The sequence below is a fragment of the Myotis daubentonii genome, chromosome 7 (assembly GCF_963259705.1).
Source record: "Myotis daubentonii chromosome 7, mMyoDau2.1, whole genome shotgun sequence".
Classification (NCBI taxonomy): Eukaryota; Metazoa; Chordata; class Mammalia; order Chiroptera; family Vespertilionidae; genus Myotis; species Myotis daubentonii.
In genome coordinates, this window is record NC_081846.1 from 11,460,887 (window position 1) to 11,473,351 (window position 12,465).

The 12,465-nt window shown below is 42.4% G+C and overlaps 1 protein-coding gene across 1 annotated transcript in view; it reads left to right on the forward strand.

Moving 5' to 3' along the window:
* CD28 (CD28 molecule) overlaps nt 1-7,593 on the forward strand; it is a 29,150-nt gene extending 21,557 nt beyond the window's left edge. The window contains exon 4 of the mRNA XM_059702875.1: nt 3,177-7,593. Coding sequence (XP_059558858.1) covers nt 3,177-3,305 — 129 coding nt within the window. The 3' untranslated portion in view covers nt 3,306-7,593. The remainder of the gene's footprint in view (nt 1-3,176) is intronic.
* Nucleotides 7,594-12,465: the final 4,872 nt, after the last annotated feature.

Below are 12,465 nucleotides of genomic sequence, written 5' to 3' on the forward strand. Positions count from 1 at the left end.
CTATTTTTGGCTGGTCTGTACTGTACCTTGGTATAAATTGCTGTTTTCCGGAACTTCCTGAGGGCTTGACGTACTACTGTAGGCAGTTCTAGGCTGAGTGGGTTTTGGGGAGCAGCTGCAGATTCTATCTCAGTTCTTGACCTATTGCTGACATTTGAATAAATAAAGAGTTCCCCTTGGCCAGAGTGCCACAGACCAGCACCTGTTACTCTCACTCTATTTACTGAATTACCTTGTGTCATGCTGCTGCTCCTAGGAAACAAGTGGGTAAGGGCTGCAGGGAAGGGAAGGGCAAGGTAGGTGGGTCCTGAAATCATATGCCTTTAGCAGACATTTGATGGTGAAGGGTCAGAGAGGTGACCTAGTCACACAGATACATCAGGTGAGTACTCTGCAAACATATATGCAAATGCTAGATGCACATGGACACTGTGGGTTCTGTATAGTGTTTTCAGTCATGCATGTGTCATTTCCATCCTACTGTTGTTTAAAATTGGGGTGATAATGACTAAACCCACCATCTGATAACAGTGTGAGAGTAAGCATGGGAAGTATTGCAGCAGATCTTTCATAGTCTTTGTGTGAACCTGGAGAACCCAAAGCCAAGACATCTTCATGGTTGGGCCTGCTCTACCAGCTATAGTTTTTTGGGGTGTCTGGAGACAAAGACTGTCATTTGGGAATCTGGCAAGGGGAGTCTTCAAGGTTGGAATAAGTACTAAAATGCTTCCCAGGGCACCATCAGAGCCTTCTACACTTCCACATTGATTTGGGAGCAGACATTTTCATGTCCTAATTCCTGTCCTGCTGTAACCCTGTGCCCAAGAAAACTCCTGCCTTTCTTTTATAGAAAGGATATAGAATCAAGACGTTTGAAGAGCAGCTTCCCTCCTGCACTTGGTTTCCATGACTACCTCTCTCTGAATGAATCCTCCAATTATGTGTGTTTAATACTGTCCTCTTCTTAGTTCCAGCTAGATAACCCATCCATCATCTCAAGTCCCAAATGACTAAAGCAGAATTTATAACCTTTTTCAAATATACTTTTCCTACTGCCTTGCCGAATGTCTATGGATGGAACACCATCCTTCTAAGTCACCCAGGCTCAACTCCTTAGTCATTTTGGGTATGAACAAGAAGGAGGAGTCAAGCAGTCTCACAATACTCAAGCTAATTTGATGATATGTTTTGTATCTATTGCTCCCTTTTCATTCCAGTTTCTTTTCATGACCAGATTCTAGATTAGAACATCTCAGTCTTGGAGCTATTGACATTTTTGGCTGAAAGATTCTTTGTCATTGGGGGCTGCCCTGTGCAATGTAGAATATTTAGCAGCATCTTTGGCCTTTACGCACTAGATGCCAGTAGCATTCCTCCCAGGTGTGACAACCCAAAATGTCATCAGGCATTGTCAAATGTCCTCTAGGACAGGGATAAGGAGCTGGAGGCGGCAAGGCAAGAATGAGGCTTAGGAGTCTGGCTGGGGCAACTCTATATATGTAGTGTCACTCACTAAGATGAGAAATCCTCGGAGAGGACCTGAGTTTAGGGGAAGATCTTGAGGGTTTTTTTTTTGTTGTTGTTTGTTTAATCCTTAACCGAGGCTATTTTTCAATTGACTTTTAGAGAGAGTGAAAGGGAGACGGAGAGACAGAGAGAACAATCTATGTGAGAGAAACACATTGATTGGTTGCCTCCTGCAAGTACCCTGACCAGGGCTGGGGAACATGCAACTGAGGTACATGCCCTTGACTGGAATCAAACCTGGGACCCTTCAGTCTGCAGGCCAATGCTCTATCCACTGAGGCAAACTGGCTAGGGCTCTTGTTTTAGATGTATTGAGTTTAAAGTGACTTTGAACTCTAGTCTAGAGATATAAATTTGGGTGACTAGGTGATAATTGAAGCTGTGAATGTTGATGAGATTGCCTAGGGAGAGTGAGAATGGAGTGAGTAGAGGAGAAGGCCTAGGACAAAGCTGGGGGAAACTCTAACACTGAATGGCTAGTTAGAAAAGGATGAGCTTGCAGAGGAGGCCGGAGAGCAGGATGAAAACCTGCCTCTCTGACCATGGTACCACCTCATGGAAGGCAAAGTGGAAGAGTGGTTCAAAAGGGAGAGAATAATCAATAATAACGAATGCTGCTGAGAGTTCAAGAAAACGAGGTCTGAAAACATGTTACTCATATATAGTAATGTGGAGGACACTGTTTTTCCAACCTTTTTTTAATACTTACTCATGCCCCTTTGACAAGGAAGGTGTGAAATGCTCAGGTAGAAGTGCAAGGAAATAAGGCTAGAGCTGAAGTCATTTGCTTACTTATTTAAGCAGGAGTTCGTATCATTCATGTCCAACATTTCTACTTATGCATCAGGCCTATGTGCCAGGAAATAGGCTTTTTTTTTTTTTTCCATCATAGAGAATTCTGAATCCAGAAATCTGGATGACTTTTTAATTTTAGAATTTTGAGGGTCTTTTTTTCAAATACATAAATTTTACCATCCTATTGATCCAGAGAAGGTGCTCCTTAATCCAAACTTTGCTAAGGTTTATGGAAGAATATCTCTTGCTCCAGGTTAAGTATCATCTTACTTTTCTCACCCCTCGTAGAAATTCTTCCAGAGGGAGCTGAGCCTGAGGACCAGGAAATGTAAATACATATAAAGGGATAGAAATACAACTAGTTGCCTAGAACTATCTTCCCATTTGGAATCCACTGCTATAAATTTATGATTACTCCAATCTCTGAAGGCTGAAGGTCCTCTCTGGTTAATTATGGAAAAACAGCTTCTTAAGCAAATGATTAAAGTAAGGAGATTGCAGTGGGGATGCTTAACCTTTGCAAAAGAGGAAAGACCTTCAAGAGTATTTATATATCAACAGCAGATATGTAAATGAGATCTGCTTTTGAAATTCAGGTTAAATGACTTCTTTGAGAATAATAGGGGTGCATTTCTCTAAGATACCTTCTCTGATTCAGATTTTTCAAGTAAATTTAGAAGAGTCCAAAGTAGTTAGGTTTGATTCGTCATGATTCAAGTCCAAGGTGCTTAATGAATTCTGGTGTTCAGCTTCATGTGACAGTCTATGGTCTGAATAGTTGCCTCCCAAGTCTTAGAACTGACATCTCCCTCCATGTCTCTGGCCCTTCACAATGACACTTCTCTTTTCTGCAGATGAAGAGTAAGAGGAACAGGGTCCTTCAGAGCGACTACTTGAACATGACCCCCCGGAGGCTGGGGCCCACCCGCAGGCACTACCATCCCTATGCTCCATCAAGAGACTTTGCGGCCTACCGCTCCTGACATGGACCCCTATCCAGAAGCCAGCCGGCTGACCCCTCTTCACCTGCTCAACAACACTGCTCTGGATAGGAAAGGACCGCCTCGTCTTCAGCCGGCCACCTCAGGCCCCTGTTGGGCCACAAATGACAATTTTTCTTGACCGACTTGACCAAATGGCATCACTTTGAGAAGCTGAAATGAAGTTTAAAAATATTACCATGGCAGACTAAGTCTTGTAGTGTCACGACCAAAATTCAAACTTGCTCTATATTTATTGACTTGATTGAGAGGCTAGGGTAGAACATAAAAAGTGAGTGAATTCTGTTAGCCTTAAAATCTGCTTACAGTTTTACTCCTTTCTTACCCCTCTGCACGGGGTGGTCAAGTAAAGTGTGAAATTGAAGGACTTTTTACTTTATTTTTCAATATGTTTTTATTGATCTTAGAGAGAGGAAGTTATTTTTCAATATGTTTTTATTGATTTTAGAGAGAGGAAGGGAGAGGGAGAGAGAGATAAAAACATCAGTGATGAGAGAGAATCACTGATCGGCTGCCTCCTGCATACCCCCTAACTGGGGATTAAGCCCACAATCTGAGCATGTGCCCTGACTGGGAATTGAACTGTAACCTCTGGTTTATAGGTCGAGGATCAATCACCGAGCGACACTGTCTGAGCCTAAAACATTTTAGATGGAGAAGAAAGGTTAGAAAATCATTCTTTTTGGTTAAATGGGGGTTTAGGGTGGGGGTAGGTTAGAGTGGGAGGGGAGGATAGAGATTTAAACATTTTTAAAACACAAAAACACTGTCTTTCACTCACGAAATGAACCACTGAGTTCCTATTTAATGTTGTTTTCCTTTTAGTTTAGAACTATGTAGACATTATCTTTGATGATTTCTGGTCATATTTAGTCATTTTGACCAATGGAATACCTTCAAAGCAATGCAAGTTAAACTGACTTGCTTTCCTTATTCCCTGTGATGGAAATTCAATGTAATTTTTACAATATGATTAAAAAAAATAATAAAGTAGTCTTTCCACACCAAGGAAGAAAATATTTGGAAATAAGGCCACTTGATGTCAAAATTATTTAAATACTATGAACATTCCAGTCAACTTCTATTGGGGCTTCTCTGTTCCATATCTTCCAGGTTTGCATAGCTGGTCTCTGTATTGTCTGCATGGAGATCTGAAGTGGGATGCTGAATGCACATCCATAGGGACGTGATGATACTGTGAAAAGGGGATGTTAGCTTTCACTGGGGGGTGGGGGATGAGCCCCAGGAAACCTCTTCTGAAGGAAGGAGAATGGAAAGAAATGACTTGATTCTTGTCATGTGCTGAGGGACTGGCCGGTGGCAATTTTCCAGACGAGGGCAGGCAGAAGGAGCCCTCGTGAAAGCCTCTTTACAGGATCTTCAGTGCTTTAGGGCTCAGAGCTCCATAACAGTGTGGGTTCAGGGGCCAGTTTACCCTGGAGGTCCATCGACGCGGAGAAGTATTTTGGAGGATGTCTTTTGAGACAGCATCAAAGTTCTCAAGATACCCTGTAAGGTCTGACCCTGGAATGACCATGGACATTTTTCTACCTCCAGTTTAGGTCGCCTGGAGTATGCCTGGGGACATTAGAGAATGGCTCTACTGCTGCCTTTATGGTTGTTCAGTGCTTCAATTGATTCAGATGTTAGAGGAGTCTAGGTTTTAGAGGCAGAGAGACCTGGTTCAAGTCCCATTGCTAGTTGGCCTCAGGCATGTTGCTGTCTTTCTAAGACTCTGGTTCTTCAACCATAAGATGGAGATAATGATCACAAATGTCAGTCCCTATACTGTAATTTCCTTGAGGACATGGCCCTAGTTCAGTGATGGCGAACCTATGACACGCGTGTCAGAGGTGACACGCGAACTCATTTTTTTGGTTGACTTTTCTTTGTTAAGTGGCATTTAAATACATAAAATAAATATCAAAAATGTAAGTCTTTGTTTTACTATGGTTGCAAATATCAAAAAATTTCTATATGTGACACGGCACCAGAGTTAAGTTAGGGATTTTCAAAATGCTGACACGCCGAGCTCAAAAGGTTCGCCATCACTGGCCTATTTGTCTTTTTCTCTACTTGTTCCTGGCACTTAGTACCACGCCTGGCATATAATTTTAGCCATTATTGTTATTGCCATAGAGATAACTTATGTGTAAAAATTAAACTGGGCAATGGCCTAAGAAGGGAGAGAATATTATAACACAAATTTAAACCCATTATCCAGGAATGAGGTGCTATAAAATTTGAGAGCCTCTTAACTCCCACAATTATCCTGTTTCAGATTATTTTAGCTTGTAATGAAAAAAATGTACAGGGTTCCACCTCCCACTTTTATGTATAGAAAGAGGCTTCTTTAGTTTTTTTGTGTTGTGGGGAGAGATAAGAATATTATGATTGCAGACAGAAAATATTGTATTTTAGTTGATTTTTAAGTGGACTCCTTTTCCATTAATTTAATTGATCTAAAGAAGGCCAAACCCAGCAGTATCTGAGTGACAAAGAACAGTTGAATTTAAGTTGGCAACTATCTCCCATGGCTAGTCTCTTGGCACACAGAAATCTGTAATCTAAGTTATCAGATTGGATTTGAAAATGACAGAGCTGTAGAATTTGTCAAAAGGGCAATGGCAAAACATAAATAAATAAAAAATAAAAATGGAAAGATTTGATCTTTGGCAATACCCAGTTTTATTTTCTGATGGGAAAAACAGGTTTACTAAAGATGAATCACACTTTAGATTTTTCTTACTCACTTTGAACAGAACCAAAGTAGAAGTGTTAACAGGGAAGTCCTTTTTCACTATTAGTGTGAACCAAGAAATGGTTGAAAAACAGTGGTTGGAGCCATGCATTTACAGTTTCAGATATGGTACTCATGAAGAAAACAATGTCCTTTGCTGCTTTTATTCTAAAAGTTTTATACTTGGTATTTCTATAAGTTTTTTTTTATTGTGAGCTTCCTTATTTTGGGCTGAGCATGCCAAATTAAAGAGGCCAAGTGTACATTATGTTCTGTGTATTCAGTAATAAAATTACTGAACTATCATGTGCCTGCTTTTTAATTTGTGCTTTAGTGTTGATGTTCAGAGCAGAGATGCTTCACTTTTGGCAACAAAACTAGAGAAAACTTTCTATGTTTTTAAAATGTGGGCTAAAACCTTTTCATAAATCTTTAATTTTAGCCTTTTTTTAAAAAATCCAGACTTTCAAATATTTTCACTTCAAGCAAGGTATACTTCTACCTTGGCTTTAGTTACAGTTTCTCATCAAAACAATAGTTTACATCTCTGTGATGTGAATCTCTCTCCTATAGGTCAATGAATACTTTCTGACAGATTGCTCCTCAATAGCAGACATGTTCCCTCTTCAGAGCCTTTACCCATATTTTTTTTCCTTCTAGAATGTTCTTCTCTAGTTATCTACCTGGCTTGTTCCCCGATTTCTTTCAGGTCCCTGCTCAGGCATCACCTTCTATCCTAGTTAATTTTCCCCAAACTCTACCTGCTTTCCTTGCTTGTTTTTTCACCCCCACCATCTCTTACACTGGATTTTTTACTTATTTATTTATTGTTTGTTTCTCCAAACTAGAATGCAAATTCCATGAGGGATAGAACTTCGCTTTGTTTGTTGCCATGTCCCCAGTGCCTGGCAAGCAATAAGCATTTATTGACTGACTGAATGACTCTCACATCCCCTAATGAATTAATGGGTAATCCAAATGTACCAATCACACTCTGAGATGGAGAGAAGTGGTTCTGTTTTCCACTTTCCTATTAATAAGTTCAAAGATGCATCTGTTTTAGTGAAATAGGAGGTAAAATATATACAATTAAACATGGCAAAAGAAAACTTGATGGATATAAGGTTAATTCATATTTTAGAAATTTATGTGCAGTGACTAAAAACAAGACTGTTAGAATCATCTTTAAAAGCCACGCTAAATAAGCCACAGTCAAGAGTTAAGTTGATTTCCCATTGAAGTTCCCAAATCTCCTCTTCATGGAGTGTTGACAACGTTTTAAACATGCCTTTCGCCTAAGACTTCTAAAAATGTTGCCTTTGTAGTTAAAATCCTGTACTACTACTGAACTGCTGCTCTTTTCTATGAAGTGATTTTTGTCTCAACAAATTCTATAAATGCCTTGCCTGGCTGTGATTCAGAAAGAGCTCAAAGATGGGAAAGCTGGGGACAGACAATTTCAGCTGCTTCATTTGTCATGCTCATGTCATAACGGAACACTCTAATGGCTTGCAATAGTTTAAAAATAAAAGAAAAACAACAAACAAAATTGTATCTCTTGGAACAAGTTGAACATTCAAATCAGACATGTTAATCATCATCACACACACACACACACACACACACACACACACACACACACACACTGATATAATCTTATGGATAGGAGAAGGCCCTCAAGAGACATAAGGGCTGGTCTGATAATTCATGTAGGAGCTCCTATTTATTTCATACACATTGTGTTTTGAGGATGGCCTGAAGTCAAATGCGTGTACAATGAGCTCATCTCCATACTTGCTTTTTCCTTTGTTCAAATGGAGCTCATTAAACTTTAAAAAAGGTGAGCCTATATGTTTCCTAATCCAAGAAAGACTGAACTCAGCTACTCATGAGTTCAATAGGACAGATCTAATCAATTGAAAAGGGACAACCTTGGTAAAAATCAGCTATTAAACGAATCTGTTCAATAAGCACTCCTTTATTGGAATAATAAAAATAATACAAACTGCTTCTGTAAAAAGGTTCCAGTACCTTGAAACTCAAGTTCAAAATGAAATAAAATGCAAACTTCATGAGTTTACCTAACAGACCTCCTACTATGTTCTAGCTACACAACTATGTAAATATGTAATTGCCTGCAGCTCTGAATCTACTTTTCCCCCCTCCAGTCTGAGAAAACAGATTGATTGCTTTTAAAGCAGTACCTTCTCTCCTCTCTCATACAGTGTGGAACAGATAATGGATGAGTGAGAAAAATCCAAGAACTTCTGGATCCATCATAATGGTGCCTGACCACCACATTAAGCAACAACAAATGAGACGATCTTGCAACCATACCAAACCTTGTTTGGTAACTTATTTGTGTCTCCAAAATGGAGAGGCACTGGGTAACTCCTGACTTTTTAAGAGTGGTGCTCAGAGGAAGTTTAGTTCTTTAGGAATGAATCTGAGGGGGTGGATCTCTCAACTTTCTCTGATTTGATAACCTCCAAGGAACTGGTTGGTGCTTTCCCTTCAAACATTCATGGGCTCTCAGCACTTACCACTGTCCAGAGCAGAATGTGGCCCACTTTCTCAGTGTGCCTTCTGTTCATTTGAGGGCGTGGACACTGGGCTCTACACTTGAAAGGCTCTTGGGATGAAATATGAGTGACCCAAGGATATATCACCTTTTCCAAGCTGACCTATTATTGAGGCCACTCTAAGGCTAGAATGTGTGCTTCTCGAGCCCTGTTCCCTATCAGAGTCACCTGTTTCAACTCCGTGAAAGGTTTTGGGGTGCTGGGAATTTGAGGGGACAAAAAGTCACAGCAAGGTGAATTTACTTTAAAATAGGGATAGATTGGATTCTATATATATTTCATCTGGCAGAGCTGTCTCAACGGCAGACTTAAACACTCTTCTGGCTCCAAAGAACAGATTGTGAGAGCTGGGTGGAAATGTCAGTTGAGACAGAAGAGCAGCAAACAGCTCTGTTTTCCTATAGTTGTGGTTTTGCATGTTGATGATGACACACGAAGATGAAAATGTGCAGCATGAACTCCAATTGTTATCTGAGTGAGCATCTCTGCCAACACTGAAGGATATGTGTGGGTGTCACCTGCAAGGGGAGAGAGAGAGAGAGAGAGAGAGAGAGAGAGAGAGAGAGAGAGAGAGAGAGAGAGAGAGAGGAGGCCCTGTTTCGGAAAGAAGAGCCAGTTAATCAAAGATCAACAGTGACAAATGGTGCTGTTTATTTCATGAGCTCTATATTTGATTTCCTTCCTCTCGCTAATCTCCAAGTCTGAATTTACTCTCTGGACTAAATATATAAGTGTTTGTTGGCTGAGAAAGGGGGTGGAAACGATGGTCTTGAATGGGCGTTATGGCAGTTACTATAGTTATTTAGTCATTTCTTTAGTCTCTTGGGTGCACGCTTAGCATACACTATGTTAGCTTCCAGAGTGTGAATGTTTGCTAACTTGGGAATTCGTGACATTAACACAAGGGTAGACAAACTTGAGGCAGTAATTGGGGACCCTCTTTCACTCTCAACCCTGTGCATCCTTTATTTTAGTTGTTTTATATTTCTTCCTCTGCCCTTCCTGCTCATTTATTTAATAACTAATGAGCACCTGCCCAGTTCTAAGTAAGAAGTGGGCTAGGTCCTGAAGACATTATTATCTCCACACTCACCGAGTGTAGAGTGTAGACTTTGTATATCCCCCTTTTATTTAATATCCTGTTTCTCAGGATAACCACTTTGTCTTAATTATGGGTTTAGACCTTCATGTGGCTATTTGATAGCCTTTGCCTTGGTTTGCCTGAAATTTATTACATTGAGATGTTCTTATTTAACATCTCTAACTTGCTTAATGCCTTAGGTTAGGAACTGACAAGTTTTTGTTTGTTTATTTGTTTGTTTTTCTGGAAAGGGCCAGATAGTAAATATTTTAGGCTTTGTGACCATACAGTCTTGTAGTTACGCAACTCTGCCATTGTACTGTAAAAGGAGCCAGATAAGATTACCAAACAAATGAGCTTGTGTGTGTTCCAATAAACCTCCACCAGTGGGTATTGATATTTTAATTTCATACAGTTTTCACATCACACAACATTCTTAGCTCATGAGCTGTTCAAAGGCAGGTGATGGGCTGGGTTTGGCCTGCAGGCTGCAGAGTGCTGACTCCTAACTTAGACCCAAGGCCACAGTTTTAGCTACAAGTTTGTCTTTGGGTTCCAGCCACCATCTAAATTTGTAAGGCTAGAAGGAAGCAGTTAGGATGTGTGTAGAGGCTTTTGGGGGTGGTGGTGGTGGTAAATGTTAACTAACTGTTTGAAAGAAAGACATGGACCAATGAAGAGGAAGGAAGAAGAAACTTTATCTGAAGGAAAGTCATGTTAGGCAGGAGAAACAGGAAATCATAAGAGGAGAAGCTGATTCAAGGTGACAGAGTCCAGTGTACATAGTTGCGGAAAGCCTACAGATCTTGGGAATTACGGTTACTCTTCTCCTAAGTCCCGTTTGTCCTTTATCCTCTTTGCTAACCATCAAGTGTTTTTTGTTTTTGTTTTTTAAATGACTTTTTTTTTAGAGAGAGAGGAAGGTAGAGGGAGAGAGAGGGAAACATCAATGTGACAGCGAAACATCAATCGATCCCGCACATCCCCCCCCCCCCCCCCGGGGAAGGAACCCTCAGCCCGGGCCTGTGACTTGACTCGGAGTCAAGCTGGCAATCATTTGGTGCACAGGACGACACCCAACCAACTAAGCCACACCAGCCAGGGCAAAGGCTTTTCATCTCTAAGGAAACAAAATAAATTTCAAGTCACAGCAGGCAGAGGACTGAAAATGGCCTGTCTCTCCCTGCAAAGTCTTCCTCACACGGCACGCTCAGATGCACCTTGGGGCTGGGGCAGCAGGATCAGGAGCTCTCTCAGAACTGGCCTCCCTTTTTCTGTCTGTCACACCCTTTCAGTCTCCCCTTGGCTGCTGTTCTATGGGTGACCCAGCATGAACTCCTCTAACCCCCAATTTAAACCAAGGCTCAGCATTTCACCGGTGACTGGTGAAATCCGTTTTATTCAGTTAAGAAAGGCACTGACTCGGCACTTGCCATTCTTTCACCTCCATCCTCCACTCCTGTCCACAGCTGCTGGTCACACCCAAGGTACAAATAGTTCCTGGAAGCAGCCCAGTGTATTGGGCACCCTGAGCTACACACCCATTCACACCATCTGGGCAATATAAAAATAGGGCTGGGTGTAGCATTTAGCCTGAGCTGCTCAGCTAAGATCAGGAAATTGCCTCTGAAAGGTCAGATGATTAATATTATTGTGCCAGCGTCTCGGGTGTCAGCGATGAAAAAAGATTCTGGCAGAATGGATTTATCCTGACTTTGTACATGGCATTCAAGTTCTGGGTCTGGGCAAACAGTCTCAGGAATTCCAAGATTTTCCTTTCTCAGCGGGCAGGCTCACTGTGTACAGTTATGCATGCTATGCCCTGCACACGGATTCCTAGGCAAAGGGACAGAAGGGGCCGAAATCCAGTCAGGATCCCCTTACTAAGATATGCACCTGCAAGAGCGATGCCCACCTGAAGAGGGCACCTTTCCTTAATGTCCCATATGTCGGCTATTGAGGCCCTGGCAGGATGTTTGCCTTTTTGCCACTTGGTTGCTGGACTCTTTATAGAATAAACTAGAGGCCCAGTAACACAAAATTCATGAATGGGTAGGGTCCCGAGGCCTGGCCGGAGATCAGGGCCGATCGGGGCCTTCCTTCCCCAGCTGCAAGCCGCCAGCCGGGGCCTTCCTTTCTTTCCATGCTGCCCCCTGGTGGTCAGCGCATGTCATAGAGAGCAGTTGAACTCCCAAGGAAACAATTTGCATATTAGCCTTTTATTATATAGGACTAGAGTCCCGGTGCACAAAAATTTGTGCACTCGGGGGGAAGGGGGCTCCCTCAGCCCGGCCTGTGCCCTCTCGCAGTCTGGGACCCCTCAGGAGATAACTACCTGCTGGCTTAGGCCTGCTCCCGGGTGGCAGAGGGCAGGCCCAATCCCTAGGTGCAGCCCCTGGTCGGGCTCAGAGAAGGGCCGATTGGGGGGTTGGGGCACCACCCCCTGTCACACTCAAGGCAGGGTCGATGGGGAGGCTGTGGCGTGACCCCCTGTCATGCACAGAGCAGGGCCAATCCGGGGGTTGGGGCACTGCCCCCTGTCACACACAGAGCAGGGCCGATCAGGGGGTTGAGGAGCTCCCCCCTGTCACTCACAGAGTAGGTCTGATAGGGGAGTTGGGGCACCGTCCCCTGTCACACACAGAGCAGGGCGGATCAGTGGGTTGGGGCGCCGCCCTCTATCACCCACAGAGCAGGGCCAATCAGGGGATTGGGGCGCTGCCACTGTCACACTCAGGG